General features: G+C 40.5%; 1 protein-coding gene across 1 annotated transcript in view; it reads left to right on the plus strand.

Moving 5' to 3' along the window:
• The window catches only part of GRHL2 (grainyhead like transcription factor 2), a gene marked incomplete at its 5' end in the record, with an annotated part of 106,573 nt that overhangs the window by 20,165 nt on the left and 66,808 nt on the right, over positions 1-19,600 (plus strand). Inside the window, 2 exons of the mRNA XM_081266660.1 lie at positions 1,267-1,423; positions 4,895-5,006. Coding sequence (XP_081122786.1) covers positions 1,267-1,423; positions 4,895-5,006 — 269 coding nt within the window. The remainder of the gene's footprint in view (positions 1-1,266; positions 1,424-4,894; positions 5,007-19,600) is intronic.

The following is a 19,600-nucleotide window of genomic DNA, read 5'->3' on the forward strand; positions in this document are numbered from 1 at the left end:
ATAAAATAATATTACAGAAGTAGCTAACATAGAAGGCAATAGTCTCTCCTAATCCTTGCAAATAGGCCATTTTAAGAAAGAATTTGAGAATCACCTTTGCATCCAGTCTTTTAAAGACTATGAAATGAAAGGACTGAAAAAAATGGAGAGGGTCAGATGATTCAGAAAATACAGTGTTTGTAGCTGTGGCCCATCCTACAGTACAGCAGAAGCCCACCCTTCCTTCCTTCCTGGGGGTCAAACCCAGGCTCTCACACATGCCAAGCAGGCGCTCTGCCTGGGAGCCATATCCCCAGCCCAGAAGTAAATATTTCTGAGTGAACATGTTAAACAAAAAAGATTGTGGTCACATCTATTGTGTTCATTGTAAATAATTGATATGTTCTTCAAAGTTGGAAAAAAATGGTGTTTTTTGTTTTGTAAATTACATCTTTTAAACAATGTTTAAGGAAACTGTTTAAGCAAGGATCTGCAAACTTTCTCTGTGATGAACTAGATAGTGCACATTTTAGATTTGTCAAGCTATAGTCCTCATCACAACTAAGAACTGCAGTTGTAGCATGAGGGCAGTCTTATACAATACATAATCAAATTAGTGTAGCCATGTTCCAATAAAGCTTTATTTATGCACACAGACATTGAGCAGCTTGTGGTCCACAGATCATCATTTGAAAACCCCTGATTTAGAGTAGCTTTGTCATAAGTTCTTTTGCAGATTTCAGAACAAGAAACAAACACAGAAAATACTCCCTGTTGGAGAACTAGATTCTCAATAGAATGTTTGGTTCTGGATTTTCATATTTCAAAATATTTTTAAGTGTAATATAGCTATTGGTAAATCTTAGTTAGATACAAAGAAGGTTTGGCAACCTGAAATGAACAAAAGCATTCAGATTTTTGGCAAGTGGTTAGGATAAAAGTGGCAAATTCTATCAATTGTGAAGTTTTAGTTGGCATTACCTGAATGCCAACTAAGATATACCAGAGGTTCTCTGCAACAAGCTTGCCCAACTGGCCAAGCACACCCTGGACTTTCTCCCCTTCTAAACCATCTGTTTTATGGAACACTATTAGAAATGTTGTATACATTGTACCAACAATGACCTTTGGTCTGGTCTCATCTCTTTTGCCATATGCTATATTTTGTCTCTATTTAAAATAGAGTAAACGTTGGTTAATATTCATACAAAATGCTCTTGATGTGGAACAGGTCAGGAAGGTAGAAATGTTCAGAGAACACATCTGACCACTGTTTTCTGTTCACAGCGGCACATTTCAATACACCCTGGAAGCCACCAAATCTCTCCGTCAGAAGCAGGGGGAGGGCCCTATGACCTACCTCAACAAAGGACAGTTCTACGCCATAACACTCAGTGAGACCGGGGACAACAAATGCTTCCGACATCCCATCAGCAAAGTCAGGGTATGGGCTACATTTCTCCAAATGAAGTACAGAGAGATCAGATGAGTGAAATAGCTACCTCACAGCCTGTGGAACAGCATGGGAAAAAACTTCCAAAATAAATAATTCTAGAACAAATATCAGAGAGTTGGAGCAAGAAAACTTATTGGCTAGTTCCTCGTTTTAATCAGTAACCAATAAACCCCAGGGAAAAAGTGTGGTGGAACAGGCTTTCTGACTGTATCCAGGAAATTTTCCTTCTTTCATTCCTGCCTGGATGCTGTATATTTGTTTTCAATTTATATTAATTTTTCAAATAAATAACTGTAAATCAGGACATTTCTGTAGGTGAGACGAGCTATTGCTTGATGTAACAGAGAAAGAAATTAATTCTGAGTCCCCGGGCCCTTTTCAACTTTGTTTGGAAGCCTTCTATAGCCCAGGACTTACTCAGGGTTCAAGGGATGAGGCCTGATCCCCACCAGAAACAACCTGGGGGAATTTTCAGGTTCCTGTGTATTAGTCCTATTTGTGAGAAATGAAACTGGATCCCTAACTCACTGCTTTGGAATCTTGCCAGTTTCTGGTATGCTCACTACTGCCAAGAAGGGTAATCCTTGGTAATCCCTCTCTACTGAAAAGGAAAATTATAGCCAAGCTCTGAAAAGAGGTTGAAGAACTTTCACAATCTGTTGTAAAGTAGATTTTTCTGGTCTATTTAAAAATGCTTTATGCGGTTATATCCACGGTGCCCGGCTCCCCTTACTTTGCCTATAGCTTCTTCCGGATAAGCTCCTGGGAATGCTAGGAGGGGAATAGTGTGGCGTGCTTAGAGCATGGTGCAGGCCAAGTTTACTTCCAGCACACATGGGGCCAAGGTCTCATACAGGGGCTGAGCTGATTGTAGGTCAAAAGGTGCCCAGTATGCTGTGTACATCAGGTGAATTAGAATGTCCCACCCCTGTGGTCAAAACCATGATGGAGGATATACCATGACAACGACCAGCCACAGTGAGTCATACCAATTGAGAATTATTGAATATCTTTCATGTGTTGCATGACTAGTAACTCACTGAAACTAACAACAACCCTATGACAAAGACACTATATTATCATAGTGCTACAGATAAGGAAACTTGGACTTTCAGGAGCTGGTAAGTGGCCAAGGCTACAGGAACCTAGGACATATCCCAGGCCACCAGACTCCTGAGCCCACCTCTCTGAATCACTAACATGTGCTGTGTTGAGCAGCCTAGGTCGGTGAAAAGCAGAGAAATTTCATCCTGGTCCACCTCTGGATATTTAACTTTGACATACTCTCACATATGGGTGTCTGAGAAGAAGAAGACACCGGATACATTGGCTTTTCTTTTTAAAAGTCTTGTAAATTCCAAGTAAGAATTTAATTATATACATCCTCTTAATCTCACCATCACCATCATCCTGAAAAAAATGGTGGACTATTAATATTCTAAGGCATGGCACCAGTATGGAGTACAGAGACTTTTCCAAGAATCCCACTTTGTGGGAATCATAGAAGTACTTTAATACAAAAAATATATTTCCTTTTGTTCTATTTTGGCTAAAATGAGAACCCCTCCTTTTCTTAAAGATTTCACTCTAACTTCTAATCTTGATAGTAATTTGGTATCTCTCAGAGTAGATCTTTCTCATCCAGCCCCTCTGGGACAGCAAGGAGTCTAAGGTCGAAGGAAAATACTTGTAATCTGCCAGCATTTATTTCCAAGAATAGTGTAAAATTCTGAATCAAGGCATATAAACTTGATGATAACAGTTTAAAACTGATTTTTTTTCTTTCTTACAGAAGAAATGAATTTTAATACCAAGAATGTGCCATTACTTATGCTAATTTAATCTTTTGCTAGGGAAAAAATTACTTTAAATGTTATTTTTATTTTGGGCCAGAAATAAACACCAGGAAACCACACAATAAACTTCTAAGTATATATGAACACATTTGTGGAAGAACAAGGGCTGGCTGAGCTCAGGGCTCATCACACAGTGAACAGCTTCCCCTGCAGCCACTAATCCTTTGACACTCTTGATGCTTGTGAATTCAAATGACATGGACACATATTTCTAAGCTAGTTTTTCTAACAAGCATCTGCTGTCTTATATAGAACATGTTCATATGTCCATTAGGAGTGAGCTGGGTTTTGAGTTGACAGTCAGCCACCAGCATGAATTTGCTGTCTATTGACATTTCTCGGTTCCAGAGCTACAGTGCTGAATAGCAGATGTTCCTGACCTTGTTGAGTTCAAAGTCAATGGGAAGACATTGCCATTGGCTGAATAATTAAGTAAATGATTACAAATGTGTCAAATACTACAAAGGAAAAGTTTTGGTTTTTTTTTTGTTTTTGTTTTTGTTTTTTTTTTTGTGGCTAAGGATTAAACCCAGGTCCTTGTACACACAAGGCATGTGCTCTTCCACTAAGCTACATCCCCAGCCCAAAAAAGTTCTGAAGGAAAGAGAGTCAATGAGTTATTCTTTTGAAATAGTCAGAAAGTGTCTAAGAAGTACTTTGGATATGGGATGAGAGGAGAAGCATTCCTGGCACTGAAGTTTCACTGTTTTGTTTGTTTTGGTACCATGTCTATTTTGTTTATTTTTGGTGCTATCTTCCATTTCATAAATGACAGTGAATTTATGGGTGTTTAGTTTAATGAGGCTGCTTGTAACTTAGAACCAAAAGAGGTTTTGGATTTTTATTTCTTCAAGATATAATCAGTTTCTCGAGCTTATTTTTCAAGTACCTCCCTGTTAAATTTAAATAGATAACATATTTGCCCTTGTTTTTTTGTTTTGTTTTGGGTACTGAGGATTGAACCCAGGGTGTTTAACTACTAAGCCACATTCCCAGCCCTTTGTTTAAATGTTTTATTTAGTCAGGGTCTCACTGAGTTGCTTAGGGCCTCACTAAGTTGCGGAGGCTGGCTTTGAACTCGCAATCCTCCTGCCTCAGCCTCCCAAGCCTCTGGGACTCCAGGCATGCACCACCGTGCATAGCTGCCCTTGCATTTTTCAGCATATGGAATATCTGTAGTTTAACTCTGTGCATCAATAGGAATTCATCTTTCAGCATTCCCCTCATTTCCTTAATATTTCTCTCATTACCTCCCCTACTTCAGCCCAGGCACTAAATTCGGCCAGAAGTGGATGTTGCTTCTTTACCAGTGGTCCCAAATTTTGTTTTGGGATACAAAATTTCAAAAGTATGCTTATTTACAATATAAGAAAAAAATATTTTGGTGTTCTGGCTGACCTCACGGAATAATCAAAATTGCTATAGGATTCTCTTTTTTCCCTTTGTGTGGTTCTCATTTTCCATTTTTTTTTTAAGTAAGCACATTTAAAACAAAACCATCCATACACCTGAACTCGTCTGGGCTCTCTTGCTTAAGAAACATACCCTCTAAGGCAACAGAAGCACTGGGCAGAGAGTAACCTCTCCATTCTCCCCTCTGCAGAGTGTGGTGATGGTGGTCTTCAGCGAAGACAAAAACCGAGATGAACAGCTGAAGTACTGGAAGTACTGGCACTCTCGGCAGCACACAGCGAAACAGAGGGTCCTCGACATTGGTACGTTGGTCCTGACTTCCTTCGGGTCTTGATACACTAAACTTTGTGATGCCAGGGGAGGCCCAGCACTGGGATCACAGCGAGGACCCTGAAGCTTTTGTACCATGCCAAGCACCAATCTACAGCCCTCCCCTGTGTTAGTACAGTTAGCACAATCAGCCTTAGAAATTAAGAGCCAAGCATTTCTCTCCCCTGAAGGTCAACCAGGGCTTGTATAATAATAGCAGTACATCAGATTTGCAAGAACCATTTGGGTATCTAAAACACATTTTCATGCCCTCCTTGTTTGAATCTAGGCAATCAGCAGATTAGATGAGCTCTTGTTCCTATTCCCCCCGACATGATAAAGATCAGGCCTGTGGTGCTCTAAGGCCCTTGGCAAAGTTTTAAGCAAGATCTAGGGTCTGGTGCTCTGTGCAGTGTTCCTTCCACATCCCACACACCTAGTGCAAGTAGTACTTGGTGGTCAGGCTAATGACCACTGAAGAGCCTTCTCTGCCAAGGAAAGAAGGAATATATGTGCCAAGTTCATCGTCTGGAGTCTGTACACTCCTAAATATAATGTCTGTTCTCTGGAGACCATAGACCCCTGGACAGTGTCATCATCCAGGGTCCATATAGAAAGGTAGAGCCTATGCCAAGAAGTTCAGTGGAAGGAATTCATTGCCAAGGTTGGAGAGGCTGAAGGCACAGTGAGGCAATCCTGCTATTACCTGTTGGGCTGGAGAATCAAAGGGAGGTGGTGGTGGGTGTTGGGGAGCCACCCAGCAGGAGCTGGGACCACAGAGGGAGCAGTTTCCCATTAGGAGGCGGAGCCACAGAGGGATCACTGCCAGAGACATTCAGTGCCAAGAGGGAAAAGAAGAAATGCCCTGGCTTCCCTTGTCTGCCAGTCTCCTGCCAGTGCTTCTCATAGACCACATTAACCCAAAGCCAGAGGGCATATGACCTTAAAAAATGCAATTTTTAGGAATTGACTTCTGAGATACAGAGCCAAGTAGGGAAAGTCAAAGCAGGGATTTCAAAGGTCTCCAAAAGTGATTGAAAACACAGCCAATAAAGCAAGCGTTTGTAAGTATTTTAACATTTTAGTTACATGCTATTTCCATAAGAAAGAAATCTTTTCTCATATTCCAGGCTTCATTGCTCCATTTTGAAAACCACAGGGCTACAGTCCCCATGAGTATAGGCACAGAGAAGGTTTCCATTGTGCTGGGCATCAGAAGGCATCACTGAGCTGCTAGAAGGATACTTTCTTTGATTTCTTACATAATGTAATGAAGGACTTTTCAGACCTTCCCTCTCAATCTTACTAGAATCCCTTGACCAATGGCAGAGTTTGGTTAGTGACTAGGTTAAGGTTAGAGACTCAACATAGAACATATTGAAACTAATTATTGATTTGTCCTACAAAATAGTAAAGCCACTCCTACCCCTCATCAAACACACACACACACACACACACACACACACACACACACACACCTGTGATAACTAGTCAAACATATTAATCTAATGCCCAAGGAAACAGGTCTAGAAAGGCTCCCTGACCTACTGTCTCATGTGACTTGTCCTCAGTAATTAGTACAAGTGCTGGAATAAAAATAGTCTTCCTGCCCTGGGTCCATATATTAAATCTAAGACTGAGATATGGGTTTGGGGAACTTGCCTTAGCCTGCTTTGTAACTAGTCTGCATAAAGCAGAGGAACAATTTTATTTTATTTGAAAAGTTAACCTTATAATTATTACCCAAGCAAACGAGAGGAGCAATTAAATAGAAATTTGGGCTAAGTTCAAGTAAGGCAAATAATAAAAAGCATTTTACTGGCATACCTGTTGATTCAACTTTGATATTGTAACAGAGTTTAGTTTTCTGAGCCCAGGATGATTTCTCAGCTCTGGTAACCCTTCAAATCTTCTTTTATCTCTCCTTTATCACCTCTCATCTTCCTTCAGACTTTTCTCCCTTATACAACCCATGTGTATGTGTGAAAGCACACATATGCACATGGACAAAACACATGCTTTGTCTTTGAAATCTATGACTTTTAATGAGGAACATCATGAGAAGCTTCACACCAGAGACCAAGGTACAAAGCCAATCCCTTGAATTCAATTGGTGCAAATGTTTTCTGTGCACAAATGCTTTCTGTCTATCCTTAACCTCAACTTGACATCTGCTCACAGGGTGAGAAAACGTGCAAAACTATCACAGAATTCCTTATAAAAGTCAAGCCAAGTATCCCTCTGCCAGGGTTGTAAACATGTTTCTAATACAAAAGAGAACTGATGTTGAGAGGCCATGTACCTGGGTACTGTGTGCCATCATCCATGGGAACTCAAGTGTGGGAGGAAGAACAGCCCTAAGGCACCCCCCCCCCCCGTACTCTACCAGGAGTCTGGCAGAGGATTATCAATGCCTGCTAAGTGTGCAGGAAGACCAGAGAGCACGTACCATACATGAGCCAATTTTGATTGACAGCCTTCTAATGGCCGAAAAAAGGAAGGGAAGAGTTTGAAATTATTTAAGGAAACTCTTTTTTAAAAAAGTTCCATGAGGCTGAAAATTGAAGTCAGGGCTCAGAAATCATAATTTCCATATCTCCTCTGGTGTCTGTGGTCAGCAAATTCAACTGAGCCATCCAGGTGGTAACCTGAAGCTGGAATTAGAGTCCAATTTGGGGCCTTTCCTCATCTCCCACACCTAATCCTCTGAGTGGCCCTCAATGTGCTAGCCAGGCTCTGACTGCCAGACCCTGGGGGAGTCCTGTCTTTGGTTCCCTGCAAAAGAGAGCAGGGTTCTGAGGCCCAGGGCAGAGAGAGAGCTTGGAGCTGGGTCTCCAGCCAGGTTCCTGTGGCTTGAGTGGAGATTCCAGGGTACTGTCTTCTCACTTATTCCCTTCTGCCTAGGATGCTGTTCACACTGATACTTAGGTGGCCTTTTCCCTCATTTTTTCCCAAGCCTTGTCACCAAGGTATTCCCTGTCACCTACACACCCTCTTCATTCTCTAGCTCCATTATCTTTAACTTCAGGGCACTTATAACCACCTGACGTGTTATTTATTTATGTTCATATTTCTTCTAGTTTTGCTTCCTGCTACATGGTAAGCTGCACGAATGCAGAGCTTTCTGTTTTGTCCCTTGCTCTAGTCTCAGTACTTAGCACAGCGCCTGCAACATACTGAGTGTTGGTCAGTATTTCATGAATGAATGAATAAATGAATGGATGAATGTGGGCAGGAAACTCTGATTATGCTGGTGAAGGATGGGCCTGAAGGAATGAACTATACCTTAGTAACAGCTACCATTGCCTCCTGTGTTTCAGGCTCTAGAAACATCATCCATTAGCATTTTCTCCTTCATCCTCAAAACAACTATGATGGGGTTTAAAAGCTGAGATGGTGAGGGGTAAGAATTTTACCCAAGATTCCACTCTTGGTAGATAGGGTGAAAACCCAAGAATGCCAGAATTTGGTCCTCTCTCTCAAACATATATCACTTTTATATCTGAGCCCCTAGCTAGCTCCTGACACCCCAGGCACGTATTATGTGCAGAGGGTCTGAAGATATTCATTAGTTGATGTCCTGCCTTTTGCCCTTACCTTCCAACACTGAGAACATTTTACAGTCTGGGTGGTGAAACTGTTAGCTGCTACTCATTCTGCAATTTCCAAAAAGCTAGTTCAGATACGTGGTTCTTAAAGTATTTGGGGGTGGGGAAAGAAACATGAGTAATTATCTCTGATAAAAGTAAAACAAACAAACCCAGGCCCAAGTGAATTCTGCTGCTTTTCAAAACACACAAGCAAAGTTCTCCATGGCTCACAAGTTCTTTCTTGTAAGCTTCTTGAATAATAGCAATTACTCAGGGTCATAAATAAGTTCATACTCTGCAGCCCAAGGGACATTCCTGTGTCAATTATACCTCCTATGTGGAAAAGCCACTTAATTTTATTTGTAGTTTGTCTCTGAGTATAACAGCCCCATTATATTGAGACATGGAGTTAATGATGAGCCCATGTTTATTAACACCAGTTTGAGAAAATGCATACATTTATTGAGCACCTTCTGTGTGCCAGGCCCTTTGTTAGGCACTGGTGAGAAAAGTGGGATTAGCCCAGGGTCTTTCTCTCAAGCTGCTCAAATCTTGAGGTAAAAAAGATGAACAGCTAAAATGTCAAATGGTAAGAGGTAGCACAGAGGAACTCTTGCCAGAGAAGATGTTCTGGAAGGATATAAAAGGCATATGAGGTCCAAAAGGTAGGGGAGCAGTGGTGCTACAAGCCGAGGAAGTAGCACACGCTGGGTAAAATGATCAAGACAAAAAAATAAAATAAAATAAAAATGAGATTGGAAAATTGTTTCAAGTCCATAAAACTGTTAGCAAAATTGGAGGGACATGAACTACCAAGCACACTAGTGAGAATTCATTGAGCCATGCAGAGCAGGAGAAGGAAGGAAGTCCCAAATAAATGAGACTGGGAAAGGGCTTGCTTTTTGGGAAAGGAAAACACAGCTTTGCTGTTAGGTGGGTGTGGCACCCAAAGGGAAGGGGCTGGGAGACCTCAGAGTTACAAGGATGTGAAGCCTAGATGGAACTTGTTGGTCTCCAGCTCTGAAAGGACCCCTGTGTGGAGCTCTCTTTATGCAGCACAGGCTGAAGTCTTTGGGGCCAATGCTGGCTGGCTGTGTCCAGGACGGCCATACACTTGGATGGCTCCTGATGTTAGAAGGTCATTGCCACTTCTATCCTGTTGGCAAACCTCAGAGCTGCAGGTTAAACATCAGGGTCATGCTGGTTCAGCTCCTTTGCAAACACTAACTCCAGCATCTTTACAGAGGAACCTCACTAAGCCAGATGTTGAGGGTAAATAACCTCAGATCTTCTTGTCCTCTGTTGCTTTAACACTGTCATGGCTCCACAAAGTCTTGTTTTGTGGCTTTGTAGGGGGATATAGGAGTGTGCATGCACTTATATTCCATATTGAGGTTTAACATGTTTTTTCTATTATTGAACAAAGTAGACTTTGAGATTCAGGAATACATAAAAGAGGAAGCATAGACATTGTACCTACATATTACCATTTCTCTAAATGGCTGTGGTACATGTGTGCCCCTATCCTCCCAGAACTCCTGTAAGGACAGATGGGTGGAAAATATGAGGGGTAATAGACAAACAGAATACTATGATGAAATTTCTATTTAATGAGTTGTAGTACTGAATTTTGAGGCTCTGGATAACCTTTGGCGATGTATGGCAGGACTGTAATGGGATGATCTTGTATTTTAGAGAGGGGATTCTGGGCCAGCCAGGAGGAGGGGATGCAGTGGAGTGGAGACTGGCAACCAGGAGGCCAGTGACAGCCAGGGGAAGGACCAATATGCAGAGGCAAGAATTGTGAAGGGGGAAATACAAAGTTACAGAAGAATGAGTGATGAACCATAGGAAGGGCAGACACTTGCTGACTGGCTGGCTATGGGGATAAAGGAGAAAGGCCGTGAAAGGAAAACACAGTTTTGCCAATTGGGTGGGTGTGGCACCCAAAGGGAAGGGGCTGGGGAAGCAGCACGGCTGGGTCCTGGGGGAGTGGAGGTGGACCAGGTCCTGAGATCAGTGGGGCACCTGTTGATTTTGAAGCCCCCTCCACACCTGGAGCAAGATGGCAGCCCTAGACTCATTTGCATGGTGGAGTTACCCAGTTGGGCTCAGCATATGAGCCATCTGAAAAATATTTGAAATGAATTACCAATCAAATTAAGACCTGGATTAGATATTGAATCTATTCGGTGTATCATTCCAACGCCACTCTCTGGGGGTGGGCATCTTTCAATTTGTTACTTTTCAAGTGGGGAAGGCAAATTAGAAGGGGCTCAACAACTAATATTAACTTCACAGAGTGAAAGCCAGAAGCTATGACAGTTAATTTGTTAACATTTATATATCATTTCTCCCTTCTGAACACAATTCAGAATTCCCTCACTACTTTATGATGCAGATGTTCCAAAATAATACACATCATAGTATGTGCAATTTCAGAATTACCTGATTGCCCGTTGGGATTAATGAGACTGATTCCACCAGTACATCATTATTTTTCACTTATAGCTCATGTTACCAAAATTGGTAAAATTTTGTAGCTAATTGTGAAACCAGTGGTATGCCCTTTGTTCAATCTCTGACTTTAATTTTGGTTCACCGTAATCTTGCCTGTATCAGGATGTATTAGTTATTTGGTTACATTAATCCTTTAATTTACCATGGTACTTAGCTGACAATTAACTTCATTCTCAGTTATTAGCATGTCATTATAGGATTTTTGTCTGCATCTTAATACAAAGGTGTTTATTAAGAGCCATTTTAATATTGTGCAATGTTGATGGTAGTTTTATATTAAAGTAATACTTTCCCTGAAGACTTAAGTTCCAATGATATCAAACATTTCTCCAAGTTGACTTCTCCATGTTTCTCCTTGAGGGACCAGAAAGCCTTTGGAAAGATTCTCAAACAAGAGCTCAGATGACCACCGTGAAACCTTGGACTTCTTTCTCTTCTGGAGTCCTGCTCTCCTCTCAAGGAATTGTGATTCAAATTAAGCAGCACAGTTTTCCTGAGATGTCTAGAGGCAGCTGGCTTTCTGAGCGACCTTCGTTCCTTCCTGCAGTTTTTATAGGCAGTTCTGGGCTGGGCTCCTCTGAGACCTGTGTAGGAGGTGGGGAGATTTGAGGTTGTGTGTGGGAAAAAGCAACTATGGTCTTTTTGGAGGTCAGGGGGCCAGATTGTCAAGGAGTATGAATTCATGGCCCAACAAGCCTGGGTGACAAGAAAGAGTCCTCAGCGTCCACTACTCTATCACACGGGTTTTCTACCCTTCTATTAAGCTTAGCTCTCAGGGGGCCTGCACTAGCCCCAGACTTCCACACACTTGCTATCTCCTTGCAGAATGGAAAACGTGGGTCTTTTCTCCTTTAAAAATAACTCAATGGCTGGACGCGGTGGCACATGCCTGTAATCCCAGCAGCTCTGGAGGCTGAGGCCGGAGGATGTTGAGTTCAGCAACATATTGAGGCTCTAAGAAACTCAGTGACATCCTGTCTCTAAATAAAATATAAAAAAGGGAGGGGGATATGGCTCAGTGGTTAAACACCCCTGAGTTCAATCCCTGGTACCAAAAATAAAAAAAAAAAAATAACTCAAGCAAATGGAATTTTATTTTCTGATGTTTTTCTAGGCTGTTTCCATAGTTCTTAATAGACAGGATAGATATTTGATAAAAAGCAAGACAACAAGAGCCCCCAACTTCAAAAATGAACTCTGAGGCCTGGTGAGAGTTCAGGCTACGAGCCAGCTGTGTCCCTTCTTCCCCTGCAGAACCAGGCAGGTGGGCACCAGGAGCTCTCAGATTCTTTCCTCTCTCACCAGCTCTCACTGTTATCACCTTCAATGCAGCTCTGTTTTATAGGGAGGCGCCGAAGCCACGGTTACAGAAAATTCCTTTTCATCTTCAACTTTGGTTAGAAAGCATTTATGCGATAAAAGCATGGTAGGGTATGAAGGTTAAGTATTTCAAAGCATTGTAAAATGCAAGTGTTCTTTAAAGTTTAACATTTGTTCAGGCAGAATAATAATAATTTTCAGTAATAACTGAGCCATTCATTGCATGCAAGTCTTGGTATGAATCTGAGAAACTGATTCTGTTGAGGCCAACACCTGTGTAGAGAGAATCATTTCCCTGTCAGAGTGAGTGACTAGGGTGGCCCTAGAGTTCCCCCTGCTTCCCTTCAGAGAAGGGTCAAGGTCAGGGCTGGAGTCTATAATCACCCAGAGTTTTGAAATCACACACCAGTTCCTAGTCCCCAGGGTCCCTTGTGTTATTGCTGGGTCTTCCTCTTTGCTACACTTCTGCCCCTCATCCTAAGCTATTATTCAGGTCTTTCTAGTGTGATCTATCTTTTATTAAAATTTCTTAATGTCACATCTATAGGAGTCTCTTCACCCCTTTCTATGTTTTCCTAGTAACTTTGACCCGTCCTTTGTTCTTCTCTAGGACTCTCAGGCCTAGAACAGCCCCCTCTCTTCCCTCCTCCTTCTGGAAGACATCTCCCACCTTGAGACCTTGTTCCCTTGTCCTCCCTCTGGGTGAGATCATTCTGGTCTTCCCAGGTAGAGTCAGCTGCTTCCTCACGGGCTCGGGTTTGTACCTAAGCACTGGCGAGTTGCCATGTTTCACTTGGTTTATCAGTTTAATTCTCTCCAGCCACTGGGTCCAACTTTTTGAATAGAAGAATTTCTTTTTTAACTTCTATATACCCAGCACCTGATACAGAACTGGGCATAGAGCAGGTAGTTGTTCAACCAGTGTTTAGTGGCTGATGAACAAAGTGCTCTGGGCAGTTTTATATTTAGGTGACAGTTATGGTAAATATGCCTATTTAACCAGGAAATCTGGCTGGTGTTGAACTCTCCCCTTTCATACAGAAAGACGTGTTTTAGGTAGCATTTTTCTGGATGCAAATTGTGCTTTTGGTACTTTATTTTGATGAAACTTCAGCAACTCTTAAGATTTAATTGCTAGCACAGAAACATAATGTATATACTAATAAGTGAGAAGAGTTTTCTTTTTTTTTAAATCTTAACTAGAAATCATTACTATTTGCCTGAAGCAAACAAATGAGAAATTGTTAAAAAAACAAACTTTAAAAAAAATTTGGAAATTAAAAATTACAATTAATGTAGCCTTCTATAAACATTTTCCTTTACTATTCTTTTCTGGTAAGGAATTTTCCTAGTCCTGGAAATATTAGGGCCCTGAGTGTTTAACAGAAGGAATGTTTCAGAAAGTACTGAAGCATGGAATGGATACTTGAAGCCCTCTTTAAGATTGTTTTATTGAGAGGGCTGAACTGCCCCATAGAGATACTGGTTTAGATGGTAAGATTTCAAAACTAAAGCACACATATACACACGCTCACATGATAGACCCACCATGTGTAGTTCTGTCAAATGCTATATTTCCTATCTTCTTCTTTTTTTAAACATTTACCAGACATTGTGTTGTTTTTCCCCTGATGGGCCTTTTTCTATATTCATAGTTATTATACTGTGTTTTCATCACATAATTTGTACTTTTAAATTTGATTTCTTTTTTATTTTTTTTTGGCTTGGAACCTAATTATTATTTTTTTCAGAGATGCATTTAATGATAAACCTCAGTTATCATGATAGCCTCTATTTTTAAATCATTGCATTGACCTAAAAATGACAAAAAAAAAAAAACCCTGAAGATACAGCCTGATAGTTTTGTGAGGATAAGATGATTCCTGAACAAAAGTATAGAGTTAGTATTTTTAGCTAACCTTCAGCACTTTCTGGAAGCTTCTCTGACCCTGCATCTTTTAACTGAAATGAGTTTATATCTTTGAAATATCCCCAAGTGCAAAATTAGACAAAGTTAGTTTTCCTGCTTTGTTTAAAAACCTAAACAGCAAGACTAAGTTTTTCTAAAATTAAATTAAACTCTTTGAGGTTGTGGAAGCCAAAATAAGATGAAATTAATCTGAAGAAAACTCTTTGAACCTACTCCAGGAATGTGGAGCCACCAGTTGTGTTTCAGCTTTTGAAAAGATGAGTATTGAGGTAAGCGAGGGCTTAATAGGTGATCGGTCTACATCCTGTGAGGCTGTGCCATAGCATCTCTGTTTTAACGATAGGACACCAGCTTAGAGGGGTCCTACAGCTTTTCCAAAGTCATGGCCAGTTCAGGTGGCTTCTACCTACTGTCCCCATATGCTGTGGCCAGCATTACAAAGGTCAACTGAAGTTGCAGCTTCTTTCCTGTGAATGACATATTTATCTTATTGAAGACATATATTGAAAGGAATAGAATTTCAGATTTGAAACAATATAGAAATCCTCTAATATAATATTAGAAATGACAGAATATTGTAAAAGCAAACAGGAATAGCAATACAAATCATTTACATAGCATTTAGTGAAAAAACAACTTTTCTAATACAACCAGTTAGATTAGTCATTTCAGTCCCTCAAGCCACCCCTACCTTTACATCATGGGACAGATTTATGTTCCCATGTCTTCCCACTATTTCAGTATTTGTGATAGGGCAGCCATAGACCATTGGGGAGGTAGAAAATGGAGATTCAATCTTAATATACATTGAGTCTCTGAAAGAATTAGGCTTTTGATTCAAATTTAGTGAAAGATAATCCATTTGAAGATTGACAGGACTTATAATACATCTGTGTATGGCACCACCCATGACCAAAAAAGTCATTTTTATTGTTTAAATCTATTCAAGTCTGCAACTCTCAAGTATGACTATCGATGTTTGAAATTATTTCTGACACTGATGGTTGTTAGACACCAGGATGGGCTTTTAAAAAAATATATTTATTTTTTAGATGTAGTTGGGCACAATACTTTTATTTTATTTATTGTATGTGGTGCTGAGGATCAGGGCCTCACACGTGCTAGGCAAGCACTCTACCACTGAGCCACAACCCCAGCCCCAAGGATGGGCCTTCGTCAGACTGTGGAATGTCTTACAGAATACAATTCTTGAAATTCTTACTAATAATGGAAAAGCACCATCATTTGAGGAAGAGTTCCAATTATATTGTTTTAAGCAAGTGATACTGTTTCTCCAAAATATCATCTGGGTGGGAGGAGGTTAGGGAGTTTGTGGTAGAGGGAGCCAATGAGGGTTGATTAACTACTTTGGAGGTAACTGCTAATCCCATGTGCCCATAACTTCTTATCTTCACACAAACCGCCAAGTTTGTTGGTGTGTCAAGTGATGAAATAAAGATTAGAAAGCCAGACTAAATCATGAATAGTTCATGCCAAGTAAAAGTATAAATTATTTACCAAAATACCATCCATATCTTTATTCACCCAGAAAATTCTTAGAAAACATCAGTTTTTTTGTTTGTTTTATTTATTTATTTTTTGTCATTTATGAACTAACTTTGTGGACCAGGGATGAGATGAAATTAAATCTCTCTAAGTCACATGAACTGATGGGAAGAGTTTAATTTCAAGCCCATCCAAGTTGATTAGATTCAAAGCTATAAGCCATGATTCATGTACAGACACATGTATTTATAGACACATGCATGTGCATTTGAGTGTCTACACATAGGGTATAAACCATGTGGAATTACATTTGTAGGTGAAAACAGCATTATTTAAAAAAATGAAATCAAATAATATTAAAAATACTAGCATACATGAAATATAATGGATCACAAGGTAAAATGTTTTTCTTATTTTCAATTTTCATTCAATAAAATTCAAAGTCTTTAACATTGGCCTATATAATTCCTCCTCAAGAAAAAACAGAGAGTAAAGCAAACACAAATAAAATACTGGATTAGCTTAAGGAGAAAAATCCCCAAAGAGATGTTATCTTAGATGATCTCTGTGAGGGTATTATTAATGATAAGTTGCCGCAGTCCGGCTGCAGCAAAATAACCGGGGGGTGACGAGCAACTTGTGTACATTGATACAGCAGGAGTGGGAACCATTTATTGTAGGACAGGAGGGGTATTTATACATTCCACACAGCTTATCTAATTAACATAAACTAGATACAGCAGTCAACCAATAAGGAATCTCCACACTTAATGGCTTGCTGGCGTTACTTTACAAACCACTCCCTCTGGCATTTTGCCAGGCGCCATCCAGACTTGTTTACAGACCCTAACATTTCTCTGGCAAAATGCCAGGCGCCATCCTGACTTGTTTACAGACTCTAACAATAAGTCATGGAGAGTGCATAGTAATAATGCTATTGATTATGACAGCTTTAATAATATCGAAGCCTTGTTCTCTGATAGTTGTGTATTATGAACTCACAATTTCAGTTTCCATTATTTTTCTGGATTATTTACCAAAAAGTGCTCATTTGAAAGATTATATGTCACAGAAGTCAAAAGTTCCAGCTTTGTGTATAGGAAGAACTTTGTAGGTTCCAATCCCAGCTGAGTCTCTTATAAACTGCTGTGGTTTGAGCGTGTCCCCCAAGAGTCCATGTTGGAAACTTAATCCTCCAATTCGTGTGCATTTGGAGGTAGGGCCTTTGGGAGGTAACTGAGATTAGGTGAGATCCTGAGAGTGGGGGGGGGGCCTGATGCATGGGTGACTTTAAAAGAAGGGTCACCTGAGCCAACGAGCATGCTCTGTCTCACCATGAGATCCCGTGTGCTGTGTCTTAAATTAGCAAGAAAATTCTCACCAGATACCAGCCCCATGCTTTCGGACTTCCCAGTCTCTAGGACTATGAGCTAAATAATCCTCTATTCTTTGTAATTTTTCCATTCTGTGGTCTTCAGTGATAACAAACAAAAACAAACAAGATACAAACTGTGGGGGAAGGGAGGTACTGGAAGTATTTGCTTATTTTCTATTTTAGGCAATGGGGGAAAAAAAGAAGAAGAAGAAGAAACTGAGTTGTCCCTGGTAATGTTGGTGAAGTGTGTATATTTAGAACAGGGCCTATTACATACTTAGCCCTCAAAAAAAAATGGTATCCATTTTGTTTGGCTCATGGACCAGGACCAAACAATGGAAATGCATTTAGGGCTTCTCAAAATCAGCTCAAATGTCAGCCCACTAAAGGACGCCCAGGTTACTTCTGGCTTATAGTGCTTTAACATTATAAGAAAATAACAAGCTCTTTAGCAAGTTCTTGTGAGTCTCTCAGGTTTAAAAAGCTGTTTCTTCAATTTTGAAAAAACAAAACATAACAAAAATCTTGGAACCCACTTAGATTAGGGTTTTAGGGTTTATTTCACTTATTGCAAGTCAGAGTGAGTGCTCCTCAGATGACCCTCTAGGTAATGTTTGAGGACAGGCAGGTTAGAGTTAAGTGGGGGCCAGGATTGTTCCCATCATCCATTATGGACAAGCAACTTCTGTTCTCCTAGATATTTTCCTATTTTTTCAATGAGGAAATACAAGTTCAGAGAGGTTTGGTTAACTCCTTGAAGGTCCACAGGGTTTGGCAAGAAAAGGACAGAAAACTAAATCTAGGTGTGTGTTTGCACTGCCACTTCTTCTCCCTTTGGCTGTCACCCTGTAGATGGACTTGTGGCACTATGACCCCAAATACCTAAACTATGCCAGGTTTTCAGCATTCTTTTAAAAAAACATCTGCATTGTACACACTGAATTGGCAATGGTGCTCAGAGCCATTTCCAGCATTCCAGCATCATTATTTTACTAGTCCAGGCAGAATCCATACCTTTCAGAAGAGAAGCAATTTTTATATTAATTACACCACTCCTTTTAATCTCCAACAATATATACAAAATAATTAAAAGGGGCAGTTATAATTTACCATGAAGCTTAATTAGGGTAAAGAAACTAGCATTTCGTTTGACAGCATTCCAGCATCGTTCTTGCTTATACATCAGTTAGAAGAAAACCCAGTCTTCAAAAGTCTGAATTGACAGACCTATTAACAAACCACTGATTACATACAAAAGATAAAAATAAAAAGATAACAAAAGGATTCTCTATCATCCCTCCTGTAACAATTAAAATAGAATTGAATCGAATTCAATAATTCCTGTTCAGAATCTAACTTGCCAGAAATATGCATGGTGAGCCTTGCACTCGTGCGAGCTTAGCAGCCCTTTTATGAAACAGTGTAAAGTTCGTCAGCCTTTTCCAACCCTGGTTTTCTTAGAAGAGCTGCCTTTTTTTTTTTAAGGTACTAGGGATTGAACTTGGGGGCACTCAACCACTGAACCTCATCCCCAGCCCTATTTTGTATTTTATTTAGAGACAGGGTCTCACTGAGTTGCTTAGCGCCTGGCCATTGCTGAGGCTGGCTTTAAACTCACGATCCTCCTGCCTCAGCCTCCTGAGCCACTGGAATTACAGGCGTGTGCCGGCTAGGACTGAATTTTTAACTTTTCTCTCAATCTTCATGTGCTTGCAGAATATGGAGATGTCTTCTTGTTTGCCTCTACCTACACAGCTGACCCAACCCTGCCCTCCTTTGTCAAGGAATTTTTCAGTGGTTCAAAATTGCACTCTCTCTCTGCCTCATGAACTTGGTTTTTCTCTGTGCTTCTTCACAACTCAGTTGCATTGAAGGTCATGCTGTGGTACCAATATCTGGTGACAATTTATTGTTTAATTTGCAAGCTAAATATAGGCAGTGATTTACAGTATGGCCTTTGGCATCAAACAGACCTGGATTCAGAGGACAAATTGGCTTGTTACCAGATATGTGATTTTCCACAAGCAGTTTAACTTGAGGAGAGTACAGACTCCTACCTCATGGAAGGTTGGATGAGAACAGTGGTCTCATGTTGGCAAAAGGCTTGGCACAGGCTTGGGATGGGCAATTAAGTTCTTGATTGGGTTACTTTTTATTCTGAGATCATTAACATTTTAATGCCAGGAGATGAAAATGCCTTTATCTGAGGGAATGGGCATTTCTGGATGGGATGCCAGGCATGAGGATGATCACATCTTGAAGTGGGTAGTGCCTAAGTCTCCCTATGTACGTGACTATCTGGTCCTCTGTATTTGGTGTTTGTGTTTATCAAGAGAGAAAGCTTTT

Source organism: Spermophilus citellus (genome assembly GCF_964194105.1).
Source record: "Spermophilus citellus genome assembly, chromosome: 14".
NCBI classification, from domain to species: domain Eukaryota; kingdom Metazoa; phylum Chordata; class Mammalia; order Rodentia; family Sciuridae; genus Spermophilus; species Spermophilus citellus.